Source organism: Halteromyces radiatus (genome assembly GCF_025201355.1).
Source record: "Halteromyces radiatus strain CBS 162.75 chromosome Unknown BX664scaffold_1, whole genome shotgun sequence".
Classification (NCBI taxonomy): Eukaryota; Fungi; Mucoromycota; class Mucoromycetes; order Mucorales; family Cunninghamellaceae; genus Halteromyces; species Halteromyces radiatus.
The window spans coordinates 3,773,016-3,797,333 of record NW_026251687.1 but is presented as its reverse complement, the minus strand read 5'-3'; the positions used below and the strand labels follow the sequence as shown (position 1 = coordinate 3,797,333).

The 24,318-nt window shown below is 32.3% G+C and overlaps 10 protein-coding genes across 10 annotated transcripts; 5 read left to right on the top strand and 5 right to left on the bottom strand.

Moving 5' to 3' along the window:
- Positions 1 to 122: 122 nt before the first annotated feature.
- On the bottom strand, positions 123 to 1,378 carry BX664DRAFT_322464 (2Fe-2S ferredoxin-type domain-containing protein). Its single transcript, XM_051543500.1, has 6 exons — positions 1,075 to 1,378; positions 941 to 980; positions 748 to 857; positions 520 to 649; positions 334 to 425; positions 123 to 258 (listed from the first exon to the last, which is right to left on the bottom strand). The coding sequence occupies exons 1-6, from the start codon at positions 1,181 to 1,183 to the stop codon at positions 236 to 238; spliced, it is 504 nt and encodes a 167-aa protein (XP_051405517.1). The 5' UTR covers positions 1,184 to 1,378; the 3' UTR covers positions 123 to 235.
- Positions 1,379 to 2,164: 786 nt separating this feature from the next.
- BX664DRAFT_345976 (uncharacterized protein) lies at positions 2,165 to 2,554 on the top strand (the record flags this gene model as incomplete). The annotated part of the gene is made up of 3 exons (XM_051547507.1): positions 2,165 to 2,191; positions 2,343 to 2,412; positions 2,481 to 2,554. 3 exons carry the CDS (start codon positions 2,165 to 2,167, stop codon positions 2,552 to 2,554), a joined length of 171 nt encoding a protein of 56 aa, XP_051405516.1.
- A 2,162-nt stretch (positions 2,555 to 4,716) lies between these two features.
- BX664DRAFT_382403 (component of IIS longevity pathway SMK-1-domain-containing protein) lies at positions 4,717 to 8,974 on the top strand. Its single transcript, XM_051549038.1, has 15 exons — positions 4,717 to 4,810; positions 4,915 to 5,128; positions 5,316 to 5,421; positions 5,510 to 5,591; positions 5,669 to 5,885; positions 5,973 to 6,069; positions 6,145 to 6,222; positions 6,300 to 6,370; positions 6,428 to 6,741; positions 6,809 to 7,103; positions 7,193 to 7,310; positions 7,375 to 7,554; positions 7,625 to 7,794; positions 7,881 to 8,047; positions 8,116 to 8,974. Exons 2-15 carry the CDS (start codon positions 4,982 to 4,984, stop codon positions 8,843 to 8,845), a joined length of 2,772 nt encoding a protein of 923 aa, XP_051405515.1. The 5' UTR covers positions 4,717 to 4,810; positions 4,915 to 4,981; the 3' UTR covers positions 8,846 to 8,974.
- A 244-nt stretch (positions 8,975 to 9,218) lies between these two features.
- On the bottom strand, positions 9,219 to 12,060 carry BX664DRAFT_382402 (uncharacterized protein). Its single transcript, XM_051549037.1, has 3 exons — positions 11,971 to 12,060; positions 11,366 to 11,886; positions 9,219 to 11,274 (listed from the first exon to the last, which is right to left on the bottom strand). Exons 1-3 carry the CDS (start codon positions 12,044 to 12,046, stop codon positions 9,415 to 9,417), a joined length of 2,457 nt encoding a protein of 818 aa, XP_051405514.1. The 5' UTR covers positions 12,047 to 12,060; the 3' UTR covers positions 9,219 to 9,414.
- A 319-nt stretch (positions 12,061 to 12,379) lies between these two features.
- Positions 12,380 to 13,814, bottom strand: BX664DRAFT_322450 (bacterial bifunctional deaminase-reductase). Its single transcript, XM_051543499.1, has 3 exons — positions 13,226 to 13,814; positions 12,964 to 13,130; positions 12,380 to 12,896 (listed from the first exon to the last, which is right to left on the bottom strand). The coding sequence occupies exons 1-3, from the start codon at positions 13,464 to 13,466 to the stop codon at positions 12,588 to 12,590; spliced, it is 717 nt and encodes a 238-aa protein (XP_051405513.1). The 5' UTR covers positions 13,467 to 13,814; the 3' UTR covers positions 12,380 to 12,587.
- A 692-nt stretch (positions 13,815 to 14,506) lies between these two features.
- Positions 14,507 to 16,190, top strand: BX664DRAFT_322446 (uncharacterized protein). Its single transcript, XM_051543498.1, has one exon. It carries the CDS (start codon positions 14,938 to 14,940, stop codon positions 15,985 to 15,987), a length of 1,050 nt encoding a protein of 349 aa, XP_051405512.1. The 5' UTR covers positions 14,507 to 14,937; the 3' UTR covers positions 15,988 to 16,190.
- A 307-nt stretch (positions 16,191 to 16,497) lies between these two features.
- BX664DRAFT_322441 (carbon-nitrogen hydrolase) lies at positions 16,498 to 17,678 on the bottom strand. The gene is made up of 5 exons (XM_051543497.1): positions 17,561 to 17,678; positions 17,335 to 17,490; positions 16,972 to 17,284; positions 16,780 to 16,883; positions 16,498 to 16,715 (listed from the first exon to the last, which is right to left on the bottom strand). Exons 1-5 carry the CDS (start codon positions 17,663 to 17,665, stop codon positions 16,560 to 16,562), a joined length of 834 nt encoding a protein of 277 aa, XP_051405511.1. The 5' UTR covers positions 17,666 to 17,678; the 3' UTR covers positions 16,498 to 16,559.
- A 380-nt stretch (positions 17,679 to 18,058) lies between these two features.
- BX664DRAFT_253500 (uncharacterized protein) lies at positions 18,059 to 20,211 on the top strand (the record flags this gene model as incomplete). Its single annotated transcript, XM_051540309.1, has 8 exons — positions 18,059 to 18,184; positions 18,259 to 18,429; positions 18,500 to 18,565; positions 18,629 to 18,766; positions 18,841 to 18,972; positions 19,032 to 19,377; positions 19,513 to 19,635; positions 19,733 to 20,211. 8 exons carry the CDS (start codon positions 18,059 to 18,061, stop codon positions 20,209 to 20,211), a joined length of 1,581 nt encoding a protein of 526 aa, XP_051405510.1.
- A 449-nt stretch (positions 20,212 to 20,660) lies between these two features.
- Positions 20,661 to 21,163, top strand: BX664DRAFT_254211 (uncharacterized protein; the record flags this gene model as incomplete). Its single annotated transcript, XM_051540358.1, has 2 exons — positions 20,661 to 20,768; positions 20,822 to 21,163. The coding sequence occupies 2 exons, from the start codon at positions 20,661 to 20,663 to the stop codon at positions 21,161 to 21,163; spliced, it is 450 nt and encodes a 149-aa protein (XP_051405509.1).
- A 440-nt stretch (positions 21,164 to 21,603) lies between these two features.
- BX664DRAFT_355299 (uncharacterized protein) lies at positions 21,604 to 22,572 on the bottom strand (the record flags this gene model as incomplete). Its single annotated transcript, XM_051547804.1, has 3 exons — positions 21,604 to 22,273; positions 22,338 to 22,414; positions 22,486 to 22,572. The coding sequence occupies 3 exons, from the start codon at positions 22,570 to 22,572 to the stop codon at positions 21,604 to 21,606; spliced, it is 834 nt and encodes a 277-aa protein (XP_051405508.1).
- Between the last annotated feature and the right edge of the window lie 1,746 nt (positions 22,573 to 24,318).

The following is a 24,318-nucleotide window of genomic DNA, read 5'->3' as shown; positions in this document are numbered from 1 at the left end:
AAAAAAAAAGAAAAGAAAAAGAAAAGAAAAGCGGATAGAAAATAAAATGGGTCGGAATATGATGGTACTTGATGACCGTCACACAGTTGTCAAAATAGATAAGCTTGTTACTTTTAAATATATCATTGAAACAAAAGTAATCTTTTTATATTTTTTATTTCTAACGTATAATATAAGTATAAATGTATAAATTCTAAACTATATTCAATATGGTATGATTATTTCTTGCTATCTATCAATGATGAGTGGGTTTGGAGCCTAACAAAAAAAAAATATGCGGATATTTAGCGATTTAATCTTGGATTATCTCTCTCCCCCTGAATATTTCTTTACCATCTACTCGTAAATTTCGTGTAGCTGAAGGGATACGCACTGTGATTCCATCCAAATCTTGATTCATTTCAATTTGACAACCTAATCTCGACCTATAAAAATAATAATAAGAATCCTGATTTAGCCTAAGATAATAATAATAATAATAAAAAAAGGAGTCGTAATTGTATAATCACACTAACTTACGTATCTGTCAATCCAAATGCCAAATCCAACATATCATTTTCTTCATCCGATGGTTCTTCCATTCGATCGAAATATTCTTGATCACAAATAACATGGCACGTTGAACAAGCCAAGGATCCTTCACAAGCACCTGCACCAAAAAAAAAAAAAAAAAAAGATAATCCAAATTTATGAGTTTCTTCATTCATATCTAATATTGTCCATTGAATAGTTATATTTCTTCCTTACATTCCAGATCAATATCATATCGTTGAGCCAAGTCTAACATGGTATCTCCTTCAGTAGCTTTGACATCAATTGTTTCACCTTCAGGTGTAATGAAGTGAACGGTATATGGTCTAATATATAATAATACACATTTTAGTTTTAATTTGATCGAAAATGTAAATTAAGTCTTTCTTTTTTTTTTTTTTTTTTTTACCCTTCACCACGGGAGATATCCGATTTGCCATGTAGTAGAGCTGTAGGAGAAACAAAGAATAGAGGAATAATGGGAATTAATAACTATTCAATACAATAATCAAGAAAAAAAAAACGACTTCTTTTGTTTGTTACCTCCAGTTGTAGAAAATGCCTTCATACTAGTATTCTTCCAAAGATATGATTGTTTCGCAGCTGCTTTGAAAAGGGGTGCTTTGTGACTGAAAAGTCGTAAAAGAGACATTGTTTCAGAGTATATATGTATATGTATGTCAATTCCAATAGATATATATTTTGTCGAATATATTTCTTCTCTACTTAAAACGGAGGAGGGAAGATATATAAAAAAAAGAATGTAAGGGATCGAGTTCAAAAAAAAAAAGAAAAAGAAAAAGAAAAGAAAAACACAGAAAGGGTAGTTTTTTTTTTCTTTCTCTTTGAAAGCCAGTGAATCGAAGTTTTTGGGCCAACTTATTTTCTATCGACGTTTTTCCCACCGCCATTTCGGTGGTTGAAAAGAAGAAATGGAAAAATGGTTAGTGTTATGATCAACTAAACATTATTTGTGTACGTGCACTTACCAAAAAAAAACAAGAAGACCCTCCGGCTCTGAGGCACGGTCGCCACGCATCAACCCATCCAGGATGTGCGCGACGCAAAAGGATAGTGTAAATATCATAAATGGAAAAAAAAAAAAAAAAAAAAGAGAGATCCAGACAGCAAGAAAGAAAGACAGAAAGCAAGGACAGACAACCAGAGGCACAACGAGGACACGAACAGCAAGGAAAACGGGGAAACAAGAATCACAAACAAAAATGAGAGTGTTCTGTTGCGTTAACCAGGCGAACGGAAAGAAGAAGACACCAACAAGGAAGCAGCCAAAAAGAAGCAAATAAATTTTTTTTTTGATTTTTTGATTTTGAATTTTTTTTTTTTTTTTTGTGTTTTGTAGAAGAAAGAAAAACAAAAGAAAGGAGAAAATAAAAAAAAAATGTCTTTTATATTGTTTTTTTTTTTATCTCCAATCCCATTGAAGCTATCAAATAATGATTATTCTATGCGATCAAGGAAATTCAACTCCGCGAAAAAAGGCTCAAATGCTCGTATCTTCTCTTTTCTTTTCTTTTTCTTTTTTTTTTTTTTTGTTGTTTCCATTATATTCTAATTGTATAGTATTTGCTATTGGATAATAGAAGGTTGGTGTCTTTTGGTCGTTTTGTTGTTGATGGTAGTGAAGCAACCCTTTTGTTTGGTAAGTTATCTCGACTTTTCTATGGACTCTGCCTGTTTTTTTTTTTTTCTAATTTACTGTACACATTTATATGCATAGAGAATGTTTAAATGGGTACAGATCAAGATCAACTGATTGAATATACTATTGGACCAACGTGATGCGTTTGTAGTACGATTTGACTCTATATGAAAGCAATACTAAATGTGCAAAAACACCTCTGGTTGAACTTCGAAAACGACGTGAGTACGTTAACTCAATTTATATTCATCATTTATCAAAACGTTTGGTTTTCTTCTTTTTCCTTTAGAGATTGCAACTAATATTGAAATGACTACTTCCTTACCGTCCTCTTCATCAACAAATCAAGATATCAGGATGTGAACCAGAAATGGAACAAACTCTCAAGGATGCACCCAATATGCAAGCAAAGTGTATTATTATGGCAGGATTCTTTTTTTTTTTTTTTGGGAACAAACCTTGTAAGAAGTATTATTTTCAAGCTGATGGTGATCTGATGTATTTTTTTTAATATAGGATACTTTTTTATACAAATAATCTGTATCTTACCTGAAGTTATGATTGCTAGTTGTTGTCAATATGATATAGAGGAATTCTATGGGTCAAATGATTGTTATTGAATCAAGTTGGAACGCATTGTAGAGGACAAAGCCGATGGCGTCGACGCTGATATTACCCACAGTTTACTGAAGTTTGTGAAAATGTGATTAGCAAAAAGGATCAATGCCAAGGGTAGTTTCTGCATCAAGGCACTTCCAACAATGGTTATACGTCTCATTTGAATTCCTGCTGGTCTTACTACATTCTCTTCTCTGCCTGCATCTACGACTATCAACAACAACGACAATCGAATACAATTTCTTGAAATGCACCCACAGGTTGGAAGAGTACTTCGTTTTATTTTATCTTTATATATGTATATTATTAAGTATATTATTTCAATAAAATGCTGTATAGCAAACTTTTTTATTATTCAATCATTCAATCTATACCCATCCATATGTCTATTTATCTGTTATACCCAGCATATAGTATCAGGTAATGGTATGTTACTCGATTTGAAAAAAAAATCAAAGTATATGTATTTTATCTTTTTTATATTTAGATAATGAGTTTTTTTACAATGATACTGGCATTCACCAGTAGACCATGCTGTTTAGCTGATGGACTCCCGCATGAATGTTTATGCCTGACCAGGAATTGAATAAATTCATCCAAAATGGTGAAGTCTTTTTATTTTTTTCTTCTCTTTTCTTTTTCTCTTCCATTGATTTTTTTTATGGTTTTATTATATACATTAGTGTAGTCGTTAGATTACATACTTTTTTTATTCAATAAAGTTTTTTTTTTTTATTACATATAAATGGGGTCATTTCCATCTACAAGATGTAGTATGTGTATGAATGCATTCTTTTTATTTTTATTATACGCTTATATTACAGGTACGAAATACGCTGATACGACACATGTTGTTATTTACGTAGGTATCACTATAGTAAAGAAAAGGAAAATATAAAGAAAACCAAAGAGTAGAAGAAAAAAACGTTTTTAAAAAAAAGGAGTATCACTATTTATTTCACAAGTAGTGTGGTTTGGTGACTAAGTCATTGGTTTGTCGCAGCAACTAATCTACAGTAAAAACTTATATCGAAGTGAAGACTATTGGAATCGTATCGTTTCTCTTATCTATAAAAAAAAAAAGTAAAATAAAAAGGAATGCATTCACATATATAAAAAAAAGGTACATTCGAAGATGGAATCAATTGCATTGACATGTAATGAAGTGATTTCAATAAAAGTAAAGCCTTTATTGACTAAAAGTTTAACTACTAAAGACTAATAAACACTACTAAAATGATATACTAACACTAAAGTCAATACAAAAAAAAAAAAAAGAAAAGAAAAGAGAAGAAAAGAAAAGAGTGCAAGAAAAAAAAAAAGGAAGGGTCACCCTTAAAAAGATTTCGGATAAAATTTCCCGAAGCCGCCAATTTAGCCGTCGACAGAAAAAAGTACGCCCGAAGTTTTTTATTCGCGGAGATCCGGATTGGTTTGTTCCTTCACCCAATGATCTTTTTCTCCCCACACAGCTGAACATCAAGTGTAAAATAAAAATTCATTTCCATCATTTAATAATTATATTTTATTATTATCAACCATTTTCCTTTAACTATAATAGCTATTTTCACTTAATGATGTATATATATATATATATCGTATTAAATAATCAATCATTATCTTGATTCTATTACTCTTTCTCATCATGGAATTAACACTGTAATCGGAGTCTAGCTAGTTGTTTTGTATCCCTTATTGTTGCTAATGATTGGGAATAAGGTTCAGGAGAACACATACAACAAAATAGAACACGAAAAAAAAAAAAAAAACCAAGCTTGAAACAAAGTTTATATAATGATCTCCCCACATTTATCAAAGATCGATCTTCAATTATAAGACAACATGTTTTTGGAACTCATATCTTCTATGGGATGATCTTTTAAAAATCACACTATATTTATTAATGAGACTAAATAAGACTTATCTATTGTTTTCACTAACATATTCTTCCCATGTTATCTTTACTGGTCGAATCCTGATCTTTTCTTTTTCTTCATAAAGGTATGATTTAATGTCCGCAGCGTTTGGGAAGAAGAGTTGGACTGACGTGGCCAATTTTTTTTTTCCTTTTTATTTTGGTGAACTTTGAATTTTTTTTTTTTTAGAGCTCCTTTTTGTTTTCGTCCCCCCCCTCCCTCATTGACAAATTTTTTTTTGATTAGTTTAATAACGATGCCGGAACGAAGCAGAACAACTATATCAGATACCGAAACGACATCAACAGATACCGAAACACCTTCTTACCGTGTCAAACTATATTGGTTGGATGCCGATGGAAAATGGGAAGATAAAGGCACAGGCTTTTGTATTTACTTGGAGGTATGAAAAAAAAAAAAGGATGAAGAGGAAAGTTATATATGCCGAAATATGTATATATGTCTTTTTCGTTTTGCTGTAGTTTTTAAATAGTTGTTGAAAATAAGGATGGAAGATCTGATCATTGACTAATACTATTCTATTTTGTTTTTTTTTTTTTTTGATGATCTGTTTATGCTATTTGTTGTAGGGTACGGGAAGCGATCCTGACGAAATCTTTGTACGATCAGAAATAGACTCTACACCATTGTTAAATTCAAGAGTGATACCTCAAAGATCTTATCAAAAACAACAAGGTATTTTATTAAAAAAAAAGAAAAAAGGATTGAATGAATGGTAATATACAAAGAAGACAAGTGGCTTACTGTTTTTGATCTTTGGTAGATACTTTGATCGTTTGGACTGAAAAAGATAATGAAGATCTTGCTCTTAGCTTTCAAGAAGCAGATGGTTGTGACGATATATGGTATTTAAAATAAAAAAGAAGGAATAATTTTATTATTATATATACTTGACGAATAACAACAATAACAATAACTTTAGGCAACGTATATGCAATAAACAAGGTAACGAACAGAATACAGGATTATTGGACGATTTATTGGACGATGAAAGTGGCGATGGCGATAATACTTTACAAGAAATCAATGAAACCTTACCACAACCACAGTTATCGAATTTGAATGATATTGCCAAAATACTCACTAGTGTCACCTCACTTCACGAAAAAGATGAATTGGCTTCATTTGTTTTGGCTGGTGTAAGTTGACTATCTTTTTAAAAATAAAATAAAATAAAATAAAAATAAAAAGTGATTAATAATATTTATATTTCTTCTTTTCCTTAGTCTTACATCAACAAATTTTTTCCCCATTTTGAATACTTTGAACGAACAAACAATATTGAAGGTCTCCATACATTATATACCATAATGAATTCTATAAGTATGATATTGAAAATAAGATAAATATCTTTATATATAATATATATTTATGTCAATTTTTTTTTTTTTTTGGTAGTTATGCTGAATGATAGTTCCGTGATCGAATATCTAATTGCTGATGATGCTATCATGTCTGTTGCTGGTATACTCGAATGTAAGTGATCATAGAAATAGAAATATTATATATATATATATATATATATGTTTACATATTTACATGTTTATTTATAGATGATACTCGTACTCCAAATGTAAAAGCAAACCATAGACAAGTCATTCAGAAACAATCTCAAATGGAATTGGTAAAATATAAGAATATAGATAGGAAGGAAATGGGATGAACTTAATTCTTTATATAGGTTGTACCGCTAGATGATCCGACTACATTATCGAAAATGCGACAAACTTTTAGACTACAGTATCTTAAGGATGTTATACTGGGAAGATATCTCGACGAGACTTTGACATCTATGCTACAATCTCTTATCTTATTCAATCATGTTGACATCATTGGTCATATACAACATAACACTAAATTTCTTACTGACACTTTTGATATACTGAATCAACCTGATGCAACTGACATCCAAAAGAAAAAAGTGGTTCAATTTGTTTTACAACTTTGCAATATATCAAGATCATTACAACCAGCTTCTAGAACAATGTTTTACAGGTAGATATGATTAATAAACAAAAGAGAGAAAAAATTTTTATGTTGTACTCATATTTTATTTTTTTAGAACTCTGGCAATGCATGGCTATTTTGATATTTTTGAATATGCTTTATATTCCCAAGACGAAGGAATGCGAATCGCTGGTGTAGGTGCATTAAATTCAATTGTGGATATGGATGTTTCATTAGTGCGTACACGGATTCTTGAAGATACGGACGACAAGAAAAAGAATTTATTGGAATGCATTGTTGATCGGTTTATTACACCTTGTGATTCTGGTCTCAAATTTCAATATTTGGAAATTCTTAAGATGATTCTCGAATCCAATCCTGCCTCTCCTCCTGGTATTCTGAATGCCAAGGTAAACAATGTTTTTATATTTGTTGATGAATTTCTTTTTTATTTATCATTTTCTCTCTCTCTCTCTTTTTTTTTTTTTTTTTTTGATAGGTTCTACGGAAACAAGATCCCGGTATTGATGATATTCTTGGTATATTTTATGAAAAATACGCAGATATTGTCTTACGGCCATTACAATCCATTGAAAATAAACCTATGAATTTGGATGGTAAGATAATACATTTATTAATTGGTATACATATACCTGATTAATGTATTATGTGCTACCTTAGGTCCTATTGAACCACTAGAACATGATTATCAACAATCCGCCGTCTATTCACATCTTATCGAATTCCTTTGTTTTACCATTCAACAGCACAGCTTCCGTAGCAAGTACTTGATGCTCTCCTCCGACTGTTTTCCCAAAATGACTCAGTTATATAGATCTCCACAATCATCCATCAAACTGAGTAAGTATAGCTTTTTTTTTTAAAAAAAAAAAAAGGATCTATAGGATTACTAACTTTCTTAATTTTGAAGGTGCATTACGATTTTTCCGAACCTGTGTTGGTCTTCTGGACGACTTTTACAATCGACATCTTATTAAGCACAACATCTTTGAATCAACCATACGTATCTTACTGGACACTGATGGCAAAAGTAACTTGTTAAATTCAGCATGTTTGGAGCTTCTCGAATTTATTCGAAAGGTAAGTAATCACATCAGTTAATTATTGAAAGGTTTTTTTTTTTTTTTTTAATAATCATCTCCCATTTTTTTTTTTCTTTTTATTAGGAAAATCCAAAATTATTGGTCACTCATTTGATTGAGAAATTCGGCTCTGTGCTGGACACAGTGGACTATATCTCAACCTGCGGTTTATTACGATCACAATATGAACAAAACCAAGAAAGAACAAATCCATCCACTTCTCTGGCACAATCTGAATCTCTTCCGAATAGGTATAATATTCTATTAGATAAAAAAGGATGAGTGATGATAATCTTTATATTCCTTTTTTTCTTTGTAGGGATGAATTGGATGTCAACAACAAACGACAATCGATCTCACTGGATCAATATGAAGAGGGCTATTTCAATGAATCGGATGACGATGAAGAGGACGAAAGGATAACAGAAAACTTGGACGACAACAAAGACAATCACACAGCTTTAACAGAGCCAGCACCACCTAAGGGTACAAAACGCGATCGAGATGATAACAAAGACGGCAATGATGATGACAAGGATGATATTGATTATCTTTCGTCCAAATCACAAAAAACACATGATAATGATTCACCTAACCCATCAAGGAAGATCTCATTTATCAATGGAAGCACAGACAATGGAACCAGTAATAACATGGAAGACATTTTTACCTACAACGAGGACGATGAACAACCAACAAAGACTAATACACAAAATGATGAGCATGATGACAACCAGAATGGCAATGGAGACAAGAAACGATCGGGTGATGTTATTGAAGACCAACCACCTCAAGACAACAATGGAGATAAGAACAGTGATGATGATGATGACGACGATGATGGATTGTCTTCACCGCCTTCTTTTATTGGTCTTGGACGACGCCTTGGCAAGAATGATGACGATGATGATGATGATGTATTGGCCGTAAAATCATTGAAATCTTACAAGAAACAACCTGATCGACCCCCAACAACTAGATCTGCCACCAAAGCCTTGCAAGCTGGAAGAAAGATTGTCATCAAACCACAAACAACAACAAAAAGATAGTTGAAGATTTCACTCTAGAACACCCCTCCTTCCTTATTGATTTTTTTTATACATACATATATCATTACTCCATATTAGTTTGTCTTTTTTTTTTTTAATAAAGCAATTTGTATATTTTGATCGTCCTTTTTTTATTATTATTATTATTAATATTTTCTTTTTAGAGGTGATATCTTTGACAAAGCATATTATTATAAAGATGGAGACGAGAGGTTTATTCCAGATTGCATAGACCGAAAAGAAAAATTCAAACATCAATTTAATAGTCCTTTTTGGGCCTATGATATCCCTTTATAAAGATGTTAAAATATGATGATATGTCTATAACGGATCATAGATGATCAGGATGATGAAATAAATACATTTATATATATATATATTAAACAGATGATTTATTCAAATTGAAAAAAAAGACGTAAGGATAATAAAATGGAGAGAGAGAGTGATATACATATATAAATTGAATGTGTCTATGAATCTATAGATATGTGTATGCGTGAGTGTAAACAAGAGGGAGAGGGGGGGGGGGAAGGTGTAGACTCTAAAATCACTGATAACTAACTAATTATTTATTTTGGTACAGATTGTTGAAGATGGTCCACCCATTGTCTAAATTCAGCGTTTTTTGATGGTACACGAGGTAAAACTTGATGTACAAGCCATGATAATTCCACATTAGATTTTTCTTGCTTGGCCAACTTGACAACACCTCGAATCGTTTCTCGTGATAATCCAAAGCTAGATGTTTGGTTTTCCAAAGTCCGTAACACGTCGAATACTAAAGATACATCTTGTGCATCAATCAAAGCAGCGATATACATATTGATCATGGCCATATCATTGGCAGAATAAGGACCTGATGGAAAAGGTACGATGGGTGATGATTCTCGTACAGGGATAGGGATCTTGGCTTGTTGTTCAAATCGTTGCATGGTAAAACTGTTGAATGTGCGTTGGATATTTTGCATGGTTGCTCCAGAATCGTCATGTAACAGATGATGAGACATCACGTACTGCCAAATAGGATTGTTATAAGGAACTTGATTTGTTTCCATTTCTTTCAAGAGTTTGGGTACTTCAGGAGCAAGAGTAGGGATGGATGTATACGCTCGTAACAAGGGTGCATATAAATCAGACTTTTTCATCGTATCATCGTTGTTGTTGTTGGCGATGGTTGTGGGAAGTGCTTTGGAGATATATCGTTGTCGCATTTGATCGATGATCATGGTCGCCATATCGGGCATTTGAGCAGTGATAGCACAATCCAACATAGCTACATAGGTGTCCCAGGGTATACGTTCGTGATCAATTTCCCGACCCAATTCATTTCGTGTCACTGCTAAAGCATATTGAGACTGTTCTGAATCCATAGAGGCTAAAGAGAAGACATGTTGATACAATCCCATATCGCGTTGCAAACCAGATGATTTCAAAAGTTTCCATCGGTTCCACATTGCTTGATATTGACCGGTAACACCGAGGCAGGTCAACATTAACTTGATGGTTGTACGATCATGAGGGATTTTGGACGACATCATGATTTTTTCCAATTCGAAAATCCGGTGATCAAGAGATGGTGTGAATCTTAATGCTGAAGTCAATTTGGAAGCTAAGAAGAAATGATCAAAGATGTAACCTTTTCCGGGTAAGTAAGGACGGCAAGCCTTGAAGAGAGCGTGGAAGCAAGATTGATCAGCGTGGTAGCCAGCTTCATCCATGCGAGATAATACCACCAATGTCTTGTCCAATCGAATATTGTGCTTTGCATCATATTTAAATTCACTAGTGGTCGCATATGCATTTAACAATGTCTTCCATGTCATTTCGTTCGGTTTGAGGTCGTGTGCTGGCATGTACTCATCCACTATTTGTTCTGCCATACTGAGAGGAAACTCGTCTGGATCAATACGATTGGCGAGAGCTAGATATTCCAAGATAACGTTGCACTGAGTAATATCAAATAGTTTATTTTTATTTTCGGCCATAAGAGAATTCCAAGATGCATGAAGTTGATCCAGTTCAGGTGTCGATATTGATTTGAGAGGTAAGCCTTGAGTGCCACATCGTTTCACGAGAGAAAAATAACTGTTGGATAATGCTGCTTTATGAGCAATGAGCTGCATTGTAGTGTGGTCGGTAGTATCTGGGTAGAGTTGATTGCATATATTGATATAGTGTTGAGTAAGATTCAAATCGCCTTTGAATCCATAAATCCGTATCAATTTTTGTAGTAATTTTTGATCCAATTTTTCATCCTTTTCCAATGATTGCATTAATTCATTCACTTTCTGGTTAGCACCCGTAGATGCGTAAGCTAATATACCACTTGATGCCAATGATGATCTATCCAAGTCAGCATATTGAGGTTCCGTACTAAGTTGAGATAACAATGTTGAGATGCGATCAGTTTTTCCCAAAATACCATAAGCCTGATTAAAAAAAAAAAAAAAAAAAAAGAATATTTAATATAGTAATTATTACCAATAAAACGGATCATCCTTTTTAAAATCAAGTTCTTACCCGCAATAAAAGTTCCAAAGATTGTTGATCAGTTATAGTGGATACATCAAAGGTTTTAGTGAAAGTTTCAACAAGTACACGTAAATCTTCTTTTCGGTAGGTACCACCCAAACGGAATCCAAGTTTCAAAACATCATGCCAAAGTTGTTCATTCTTCTTGATATCATCTGAGATCGGGGATTGTGGAGAATAGAACCAAGAAGCAACAAAGGCACTTATATCAATATCAAGAGGAGAATCCAGTAAAGTCAGTAAAAGTTGTTGATACATTGCTACTGTAACGGTGTTATTTTCTTGAGCTTTGCGTACGAGATTGAATGCACCCTTGATATTACCAACAGATCGATATTTACTAAGTGTATCAAGGATTTGTTGTGGTGACATTTGTTTGTGTGTGATGCTGGTTGCTGTTCCTAATTTCGTTGATGGTGTATCCAAAGGTGTCGTTTTGAAGGTGGTTTTGTTTTCAGTTGCTTTCATACTTGTACGAGCAGTATAAGACAAAGGGCGAACTAAGGTATCTATGAACAATAAAAAATAAAAAAGATTAGTGGATGAATATCTATAAAGATCTATATGAAGGAATAGTTTATAAGTTTTTTTACTTTGTATCGTCGTTGTATTTGTCCTCCTTGAGATTTGTTTAAGCACATTATTGACAGTGCTGTTCCTTTTAAACATGGTTACTTTGAAAGAAAGGAAAAAAAAAAAAAAAAAAAAAAAAGGTTTGAAAAAGGGACAAGCTTAAAAAAAAAAAAAAAAAAAAATAGAGGGAAATTGCTTATTGTGACTTAAAAAAAAAGTACTCTCCAGGCCTTGTAAGCGGAAACTAAAAAGTCTTTCAACAATCATGAACAGAAGGATGATCTACCAAATGCATTAGCAACATCTGATAATTCTTATTTGACAAATAGATCATATGATAAACGAAGAGTGATTTCTTGTTATAAAAAAGTTTTAGTTTGAGTTGTGTATTGAATAAATCTTTCAATATATATTTTAATGTATCACAAGTAGTCATTATCAAACTGTCATTTTTATTTCAAAAAAAAATAATCCAAAGTAATATATATATAATTAAATAATTGCTTTCATCTTTAACCTAATGATCATCTACTATATACATATATAAAACAATCCAATTACAAATCTAAAGGGATCTACAGGGTCAAAGATGCACGATGTAAATCGCATAAGGATTCATTAAAAAAAAAAAATACCATCATGATTTGACAGGGTGAGCAGCCATAACAATATCTCGACCAAATGTTTGATACTGAACATTTTCTAAATTTGTAGTTGCAGAGACAGTGATGCCTTGATCACCAACATAAACAGGAGCAATGGTAACAATCAATTGATCCACAAAACCAGATAGAAGACAAGATTGAATAATACTACTTCCACCTTCTACCATTACACTTTGTATTCCTTCTTTTGAAAGTATTCCCAGTACATCTTTCCATGCTAGGCGTCCAGTTGCTGATTCTTGTATTGTGAAAATCTTTGCCCCAGCTTTTTCCAATGCCATCTAGTATTCCCCAATATAATAAAGAGAATGGTCAAAACAATAGAACATAATCAATTTTATATAGTACCTTTTTATCAGTAGATGATGATGATGATGATGTGATAATCCATGGTTGTTTTCCTTGACCAGTAGCATAATTCTTTAATAACCGACATGATAAAGGCAAGTTCAAATGTGTATCCAAAATGACTGGTTGAGGTTGATTGTTCATTTCTTCTAATGGTATATGCCGTGCTGTAGTACAGAGACAAAAAAAAAAAAAGGAACAAATCCAAAAAAAGTAAGTTATTTTGGTAAACATTATATATTCCTTTTTTTTTTTTTTTTACCGTTTAATTGAGGATCGTCTATACAAGCAGTACCACTTCCAACCAATATAGCATCATGTATAATTCGTAATCGATGAGTCATAGCCATACTTTCCTTTCCAGAGAGTAATAATGGTTTACCTTTTAGAGCAATTTTACAATCGATACTTTGAGCATAGGTTAATGTCAATAAAGGACGGTTAGAGGGAAAAGTTATATTCTGATATAAAGGAAGTAAAAAGTTTTTAGCTTGTTCGTACATTAAGGAGTATATATTTATATATGAGATATGAGATGGGTATGTGGAAAGAGAGAAAATCAAGAAGAAAAGAAAAGAAAGAAAATGAAAAAAAAAAAAGATCAGACTAACGAACAAAAGTATTTTGAAACTCCTTCTGATGTTGGATTATAATATTCAAACGAAATGTCAAACATCTAGAGAGACAATTGATTCGTAGTTTACACTTTTCATATATAAAACAAACATTTTAATCAATAGGAAATAAAAATGAGGATCTCTCTCTCTCTCTCACACACACACACAAAAGAGAGATATAAAGAGAGGGAGATAGATGATCTTTTAAGTCATTTGGTTACCCAAAGTACCACCTTCAATTCGATAAATGCTAAAAAAGTACAGTTGACCTCCGCTCTTCTTTTCATTGTAAATGAAATATGAAAATGTGATGTATCGAACACCCTGCAGATAAATCATAAACAAGAAGAAGGAAAAAAAGAAAAGAAAAAAAGTGGAATGATGTTTATTTAAGGAGGGGTAGAAAGTTTTTTTTACTATATTTCTTCCTTTGATGATTTAAAAAGAAATGGGCTGTGAATAACATCAGAGGTTGTTTTTTTTTTTAGTGTCACCCTCGGAGTACTATTAATCACTATATAAAAAAAAAAAAAGAGTTACGTTTGTTGTCATGGCCCAAAAAAAAAAAGGAATAAATAATAATTTTATTATGTATGGTTCATTATAAAAAAAAAGCATTCATATTCTTGGATTATTATTATTATTTTCAATATAGTCAAAATAGGAAGAGTAATGTGGACTGTGGGGAGAAAAATGAAATGATGTCTTTTTGTTGAAATTAGGACCCACATTTCTTATGTATTATAGGCGGAGATGTAATTGACATAAAAAAGAAGGTTGATGCATTCATCCTTCCTTTTCTTTTTTTTTTCTCTTTTCTTTTTCTTTTTTACTTTTTAAATATCTTGTATCATTTTTTTTTTTTTTTTTTTTTTACTTATCTTGAATTTTATATTCTCTCTTCAATGGTAAACAAACAGAAAGAAGAAAAAAAAAAAGAATGTTTTCATATTATCTAATTCTTTTATTTACTGTTCTTTAAAATAACTCTTTTTTTTTTATTATTTTTTAGACTACTTATATTAACTTGGAGGAAACAGATTCCAACCTGAAGAATTCGTTATCTGAAGAAAAGTCATCAACAACAATACCAACATTACTCACCAACACAATAATACAAACGCCTATTTCAATTTCAGCAAACTCTGACAAGAGAGAAGAAGAAGAAGAAGAAAGTGACGATGATGAAGATCAAGAACAATTTGACCGAATATCTGGTATCCTATCAGCATTGATTCATGAAGCAAATGAAGCTATTAATACTACACCTTCATCTCTATCATTCAATATACCTTCTGAAGTTGACACTCTTTTTGAAAATACCACTGTCATCAAAGATTTGACTACCACTTCCAAGATGAATTCAAATCACCTTTCTATCAATACAAACTTTGAAAACAATATTACTTCCAACATGACTTCAAATGATCGTTCCCGTCCATCCCGTTTACCAAGACCAAAGAAACTTTCTATTGAATCCATATACCAACCTCTTCGTAGATCTTCCAGCAATTCTTCTTATACACCGACTGTATCCTCTTCAACTTCTTCTACAAGTGATGATTATGATATCTATCAAGATGAAGATGCACTATTCTCACCAGTATCTACAGATCTCACTACACCAATGTCACGTACCATTTCACCCCTTTTGTTCGATAAATCCACCTTGATACAACTATTAAGACAAGAAAAGATCAACAACGAAGTAGAAAGAATGGAAACACATGATATCTTTAACGATAATCTTGATGATCACATTGATGATGATAATGATGACGATGATGATGATGCACTTTTATCTCCAAGTGACTCATTGATGGCTTCATTTGAACGATTGGATTCTTCTCTTGCTATTGTGGATTCTTTATCTCGTGACTTAGCTAGTTGCCGTCGACGTGCTCGATCTGTATCTACACTTAGCGATACCATGGTGATGAAAAATGAAACTCTTGACAACACAAACATGGATCAGTCAAAAAACAATGAAACAGGCTATTTTGATGGATGGATAATTGTGTTGATTCTACCTCTTTTGTATATTCCATGTATGTTACTTAATGCTTTATGGAATGAATTGATAGTGGTCGCCACAGTGGAATCAACAACGCCCTTGTCTTATTTATCAACCAAAGCATCAATGTTTGTATATGAATCTAGTTTTCCATCAACTGAACTGGCAACACCTACAGCAGGATTAGCAGTATTCTTATTATCGATGTCGATTCTTCATTTGTTGACGATGGGCAGCAGGAATCAGGAACACGGTCATCGTCACGTTATCAGCAGCATGGATCGGTCCAAATACAAGATGATCCGACGATCCTCCTTACCAATGGATCCTCCCTTCATTTCTTTACAACCTTCCATCAATCCTCATCTTAGAACTTCATCCTCATATACATAGTTTATTCTTTCTTTCTTTTCTTCCATTTGTTTCCCCCCCTCTCTCTTTTTTTTTTTATAAATAGTATATTGATCTTGTTATATATCGTAGTATAGTTTGTCTTTCTTCTCCTTTTTTTTTTGTTTACTTACTCTTTTGTTGTTGTTGTTTTTTTTTTATTTATATTCATGTTACAAAAATAAAAACTTTTTCCTTATCTTTCATCATCTTGTATCGTACTTATCCTTCTCCTTTTAACTTTCCTACTCTTTGAAACAAGTATCCTTAATATTATTCATGCTTCTAATGTTGTTTACTTTTTGTTGTCGAGATGAAGGCACTGTTGTTTAGTTTATTTCAATCATACATGCATTTATATTTATATTTATATTATTGACGTGGGACGTGGTTACTTACCATCATCACTATTTCTAGATGTATTTTTTGGAGTAGTTTATTTATTTGGATTGGAAAGAATTAAAAACTGAGACAAAAAGAAAAAAAAAAAGTTAAGTATGCATAAATTGAGTACACTTTTATAATATAAATTTATTTTCTTCTAAACATCTATATATATTAAGTAATTTAAAATACTAAATCAAAGGATAAATATCATTTCTACGATGGTTCATCACTGGCATTTCAGTTCGTATCTTATTCAGGTAGTCCAAATCGATGGAAGCCAATGCTAAGGTGGGTTCTGTTAAATCAGGACAACGAGCTAACACTGTACCCCAAGGATCTACAATCTAATGAAAATAATAATAATAATAATCAGTTTTTGAATTCAATATATTATCCTAAACACAATACCATAGAATTTCCATAACTAATTCGTTTTTGATTATGTTGACCTATTTGTGCTGAAGCTATTACATAACATTGAGTTTCAATTGCTCTTGCCCTTAATAAAGTTTCTATAAGAGTAATAATAAAAATAATAAAAAAATGAGTTGAGTGCACATATCATTTGCGAATCCTCTTTATTTTTTTTTTTTTTTTTACCCCAATGAGCCATTCCGGTCTTGACAGTAAATGCACTTGGAAAAGTGAGTATATGAGCACCTTGACGTCGTTGTTGAATAGATAATTCAGCGAACCGAAGATCATAACATATTTGAAGTCCTAATACACCTAAAGGACTTTTAATAGGAATATTGATATTTTCTCCAGCCTTGGTTGAATCACTTTCCATCAATCGAGGACCACCTTTGATATCCACATCAAAAAGATGAATCTTTTGATATTTTGATGTTATTTGACCTTGATCATCTATCACCACGTGAGTATTATAGATACGTTGAGGATCACTAGTGCACTATTTAAAATTAATGAATGTTTTCTAACATTATGTATGAATGAATTTACCTTTTCATGAATACCAACTGATACCCATATTCGTTCTATTTGAGCCGCTTTACGTAGACCTTGAATAAAACTAGATTGATCAATAGATTCAGTCAATGAATAAGCTTGTTCCTTTGTTTCAGATATAAAGTCGGAGGCTTCAGGTAAAAAGAGCATCTATTTTAAAAAAACATCATTTTTTTTTTCTTTGAGTAATTAGTAAATTCCCTTTCTGTTACTTACTTACTTTTGCACCTTGTTGAGCAGCCTTTTTCATCAATTGACAACATGCTATTTTATTTGTCTCTATAATAGAACTAGCACAAAATTGACCTATAGCAGCTAAAGTCATACTTGAAAAAAAAAAAAAAAGAAAAAAGAAAAAGGAAAAAAAAAAGAACCGGAACCTGAAATGGAAAACATTACCAACCAAAATATTGAAAAAGATAGGTGAATGAATAAATGATTGGTTGACTCGAATTCTCTCATTCATGCCAAAAAAAAAAAAAAAAAGAAAGAGCTGACTTTTTTTTTTTACGTCATGGGATTCCTCGGCTACCTTTATCTCTCACTGGTTGCTGTTGTTGGTAATAAGTTTTTCTCGAGACATGGAAATTATTTTCTCAAAACGCGTTTCTTTCTTTTTCTTTTTTTTTTTTTCTCTTTTTCTTTATTATTTCTTTTTATCATTCTTGACTCTTTTTATTTATATATTCCCCGTTTATAATTAAAGGTTTGATTCATTATGCAGACCAACCGTTTTCAAGACTCTACTGTCAAAGCTCCATCACCTTTAGGAAGGAGACAATCTACTACTTTTACACAAAACACGGACCACTTGGACCATATTCTTCACTCTGTACGACAACAAGTAAGTTTATATTTTGCTGACAAACCAAACCGGACTTTTTATATAATCTTTTATTTCTTTTTAATTAATTATAGATTGAACGATGGGGAACTAATGCTAAATGGAAAATAGACCTTGTATTGACTGAACCTGGACAACCACAACAACCACAACAACCGCAACAACAACAACAACAACAACAACAGCAACCTCCTTCTAAACCAACGGCTTATTCATTACCCGTATCGGCCACTACCCAATATCCAGTAAAGTATCATAAAAGTAAATATATTATTAAATTGGTCATTTACTAAATAAATAAATTTGTTTTCTTAGTGGGATTATGTACCACCTTATCATGACAAATGGAACAGTGAATATACAGAAGATCAAGAACAACAGGTAAATTAATATACTATCATTATAATTTATTCTATTAACTACCTTTTTTTTTTATTTATTTAGCTACGAGAAGCTTTGGAACGAAACCAATATCTTGAAGGCATTGTTCGCTCCCAAGCCGATCAACTGCGACAATCCCCAGTATTACCACCTGACCTCAACAACGTGGTAGAAACTATGAAACAAGTTTATCTCATGTCGGTAAGTGAATGAAAAAAAAAATCCTGATCTTGACAATAACTAAAAAAAATATTCTTTGGTTGTTGTTATTATAGGAAAATGAACAACGATTACGATATCAAACAGAAACAAGGCTATTGCACAAAGATATTCAAACATTGACCAAACGATTACAACGCATGGCTCAAATATTACATTCCGTAGAAGATTTAGAATTACCTGAAAAAGTAAGAAACAATAACATTAAAACAAATAACTAACTAAACTATTATTATTATTTTCTTAGGATGCTCAGTTAGAAAAGGATGATTTGTTGACGGATAGAAAACGATTGTTACAAAAAGTTCACCTTGTACAACTACGACTAAAAGCACGCGATGCGGAATTGGAATTTTTACAATTGAAACAAAACCAACATAAAGACGAGATCACTCCAGCAACCACTTCTCCCGCTTTGAATCAATCCTCCCCTCGATTTGATGCTCGTAATAATCGACCTTATCTCTTCCAGCAACAATATTCACCCAAATTAAGGAGCGACATTCGACCTAGTACTATCTCTGGTTTGGATAGTCTCGGAATATTGGCTGATCAAATGCTTAGTGATCCTGATTTTGAATCTCAACATGCAAGTGATACTGAAAGATCAAGATATACTGCCACTCCTCCTCCTCCTTCTTCTCGACGTAACAAGCTACGAAAACGATTATTCAATAATTTAAAAGAAGAAGAACCTGATCCAACCATTTATTATTATAATCGGCCAGCGTATAGTAGTAGCAATACTCCAACCTATTATAATCATGAAAAAAGATCCAAACGTTCTATTGATTCTGCAAATACTTTGTTATCTATGTTTCCTTCAAGGTCTCCTCAATATTCTGATAGAGGTAAGAAAGAAAGAAAGAAAGAAAAAAAAGAAGAAAAAAAATAATGTTTTTACTTTTTTACTTATTTATTTATTAGAAGCCACACCAACAACGGAAGGACAACCTATTTCCAAACCAAAAAACAAAATGGCCTATGTTCGATGGACACCAAATGAAGATCAATTACTGCGACAATCAGTGGAACAAAATGGAACAGGCAATTGGGACAAGGTAGCAAGTATGGTTCCAGATCGAAGTGGTCAACAATGTAGACAGAGATGGAGTAAATATTTGGATCAACGGCATGGACAATCTTCTAGTACAAAAGAAAGCACTCCAACCACTGATGCAAGGCATTCACCATCTATTGCGTCATTATTGAACTCTACTACAAGTTTGGAAAATGATGGTCAAAATATCAAATCTTCGACATCTCATTCGGTTTCTCCTCCGTCACACTATAGTCATACTGCTGCAACTGATGCTTCTTCTTCTTCTTCTTTACCACAATTCCCTTATGGCTATCATCCTCCTTCCCCTGTATCTACACCCAAGAATCAACGTCGTTTTGTGGATAGTCTAGATAGAAATGGATAATTATATATTGTATCGTCAATAAAATAATAGTAAAAAAAAAAAAAAAAAAAACGTTTGATCTCCGAATTTTGTTTCTCTTCCCCATTTTTTTTTTTTATCCTTTTATCCTTGAGTCATTACGCCAGTCCTTCCTATTATTCTTTGTATATCCTGTAATATAGAATTCCTTTTTTTTTGAATAGATTATATACGCATAGAGTATTATGGAACAACTATCGTCTTTTTTCGGCTTCAATAAACGTCAACGACCATCTCATTCACAACACCAGAGACCACATCCAACAAAAGAATATCCACAACAACAACAACAACAACAACCACCTTATATCCTTATACGTTGGCAACAAGAATCCATACCTATTATTCTACAACCTGGAAAATATCGACAATACACAGTTTACGATCTCAAACTTCAATGCAAGGCTTTACTTCATATTCCTTTAGCCACCATGACCTTATTATATAATGGTGGGTACCTTCAAGATGACCAAGCGACCATTGCAAGTTTGGGGATTCGACCTTATGCTACCATCGTTGTTCTTGGTGATCAAGTTTTGGTAATAAAAAAAAAAGAATAGATAGAAAGTGATAATAATATCTATATATATAGAATGAACAAGCGCAACAAACGGCATCAGGAAACGAAGAAGAAGTAGGATGCTTATCAAGGATTCAAAAAGTGATGGATCAAAGTCAAACATGGGAAAAACGTATATCGACTTTGGAACAAGGGGATATTCAGGACAAGGATGAAGTACTCTATCTCTCGGAAATGTTGATGCGGGCATTGATCACCTTGGATGGTGTGGTATGTCCTTCATCCTTCACTACTGCTCGACAACAACGACGTGATGTCGTCCATTTATGTCAAAGTCTCTTGGATCGTGTGGATAGTTTGAAATCTTCGTATCAAGATGGAAAAAAGGAAAATGGTATAGATGAGTTAGCATAGATTCAAATGTCATAGAGGACCAAATAAAAATCTTTGTATTTATAAAGTGTATTTTGAGGGTTGGTGTAACCCATCAGTTGGATTGCCACGTTTTTCGGTAAATGACGTTAAATGTAGTCTTGTAGTTCTTTTCTGCCAAAAAAAAAAAAACAGAAGATCTTCTTTTTCTGAATATAATCGAATAAAAATAATGATATATAAAAATTAATTTTATTAGTAGTATTATTACTTGATGAGTTGATTTCATAAATGAACAATAAGGTTGGAATGTAAAAATAAATAACAATGAAAAATCATACAAAATATCATTACAAAGGTAATACAAATAAATATAGAAAGAAAAATGGGGTATTGTGAAACATAAGAGAAATATATATTATATAAAAAAAAAGAGCATAGAGACATATAATAAAAAAAAAAAAAGGAAATGGATAAATTTTTCATTTGGATTTCCAAAAAATCCTATCCAACGTAGAATAAAGATGATCCCAAGATATAGAGGTAATAGAAAAAGAATAAATCAAAGACAAACGAAAGAATCGATGAACAGGTTTTCTTTTCTTGATCCATAAGGCACATAAGAACCAGGCCAAGCTGATAGTAAAGGAAGTCGTTTTGGACCAATATAACAGATAATGAAGAACGCTGAATATCAAGCCTGCCTGTGTCAAAACACCCATCCATGATGTTGATCGTCGGTTGGATGTTGTGGTTCGTTGATGATGATGATGATGATGATGATGATGATGATGATGATGATATTGATATTGATTTTTCAGTGCTTCCTGCTGTTGGGTATCGTAGTACTCTATGGATGAGTGGATGCAATCCATAATGACATGTTGAGTGATGGAGGTATTCAATGCATCAATAGTACGAGCTAAACTCGATTGACTCTTACGGAATCGTTCTAATGATCTTCTTCTGTTGATCTTTTGTTCTTGTATAGGTATGTCGACTGAGGATGGTATAGATGAATCACGTAAACTTTCTTGTGCTGTTTCAATCATCTGTTGAAGACATGATGATACTCTTTCAAGACGAGCCTCCATTTGTTCACTAAATTCTTCATCCTGATGTTCCATCGTAAAGGGTATAATCTTGTCTTCACTATTCAAAAAAAAAAAAAAAAGCCTTAGTCAGCCAATAACTAATTGATTCCAGGTGAACTTACATTGGGAATAAATATGTAACATCTTGATTTACCAAAGGGACATTTGTTTTTTTGTCATAAAGACAGGGTATTGGTTTCTGTAAATATTTTTTTTTTAGAAAAAAAAAATTAGGAACGGGCCATCCATTTGTGTAATAAGAAACCTTACCTTCTTTTGAGTTTTTTGTAGATCAATAAAATAAACGGATTCTTCATAAGACGGTGGTTCCAATTCTCTTAAAGATTCAGTTTGCATGGCATATATAAAATAAGAGGGGTATAAGTTTGGTATATAATGAAAAAAAAAGAAAATGAAGAAACAATGAAAAAAAAAAAAATAGAAAAAGCATTAAATTTATACGAGAAAGAAACAAGCGGGGGAGAATTAAACCCAGCAATAAGCTTTCACATGCGGAAACAATCATCCTTTTTTTGTCATCAATATTTTTATTTTAAAAACAAAAAAAAAAACGTGGTCTTTATCCTCTTCTTCTTTTTTGTTGTCTTGGTTTTTCTTGTCTTTGGTGGATTTCCTTTTACTATCAAAGACTATTTTCGAAACAACATTATACAATAGGAAATCATATATGTTCTTTTATTATAGGGTATATTTTGATGATGATTATATGATGACAGGTATTTTTTTTTTCTCTCTTTCTCTCTCTTCCGTGGATCAATACAGTAGTTGATGACATTATATTTTTTTTTTTTTGGTGACATTCTCTGCAATTGGCAACTCCTTTTTTGGGTATCATCAGCATGTGAATAGTTTAATTGAATAGAATATAAAAGAAAAAAAAAAATAAATATGGCTCGTGCACTTTTCTCAGGTAATAAGCAAATATGTACCTTTTTAGAAACGAAAATACGGGGATATCGGTGCCGATTTTCTCTTTTTTTTTTTTCGGGAATTCTTATACAATTTACTTTTTTGTAACAAAATATTTAACCGAATTTGAGATTCAAATACCCTTTTTTTTCAAATTTTATAGTATAACGCGACATTTTTAGTAATTTGATACATTAATAAAAAAGATAATCATAGATGATTTAAACTTGTTTTACCAGTATTGATCCTATTTTGGAGGCTTCAAAATGGATTTGAAGATTTCTTTGTAGACTGAGATGATCAAATGACTTTTTCCTATGATTTTCCACACATCATCGACACGCTGTCGTTATGATTCATTAACAAAAGAAGTAATCATAGATAATATACTCATCCTTTGTTAATGATGCTTATACGGTATGATGATAGATTTAAGCTTAAAAATGAGATTTGAAAGGAGATCAGCGCTGTGGATTCAATTTTTTTTTTTTTTTTTTTTTTGGACTTTACAGCCAAAATTTTCAAATTCCTCAGCCAAATTTAAGCTGTGAAAATAAATTATCGAGGGGTCATCAGGCATTTTTTGGAAAAATCGATGAAATCTTTTTGGTGATCATTGTACATTAGAAGGCAAGGTAAGCGATAAAATGATATTAGATGGAATTAAACTACTTTTTGGAGAAGAACCAATGGTGGTAATTTTATTGGATGATGATCGCTATCCAATGAGTACTTCTATTTTTATATGTTCTCTACAGATGAAAAGGTTGTGCTTGAATGCAGGATGAGTAAATAGGACGGATTTCTCCATTTTACACTCAAAAATTTTAACACACACACACTTATAATCAATGACAAGGATTGATACCGCTGGAATAGATGATTGAATGAAAAAGAGTCATTAGTAATTTTGTGCCAATCATCCATCTGCATATATCCAAAAGTACATAAAAAAGAAATCAGGCATAAGATATTTGCCACCTCTAAACGGATACTCAATGATGATGATGAAGCACTATCACTATCGACTTTCTCTATTGTTACATTGTCCATCTTTTTTGGTCAATGAAAAGATGACCAATAAAAATTCACATGCAATGCAAGCGGCATATCAATTTCAAAAAGAATAAAAAAAAAGTGTGGGGAAAAGGATTTCAGGTTCTTTTTTTTTTT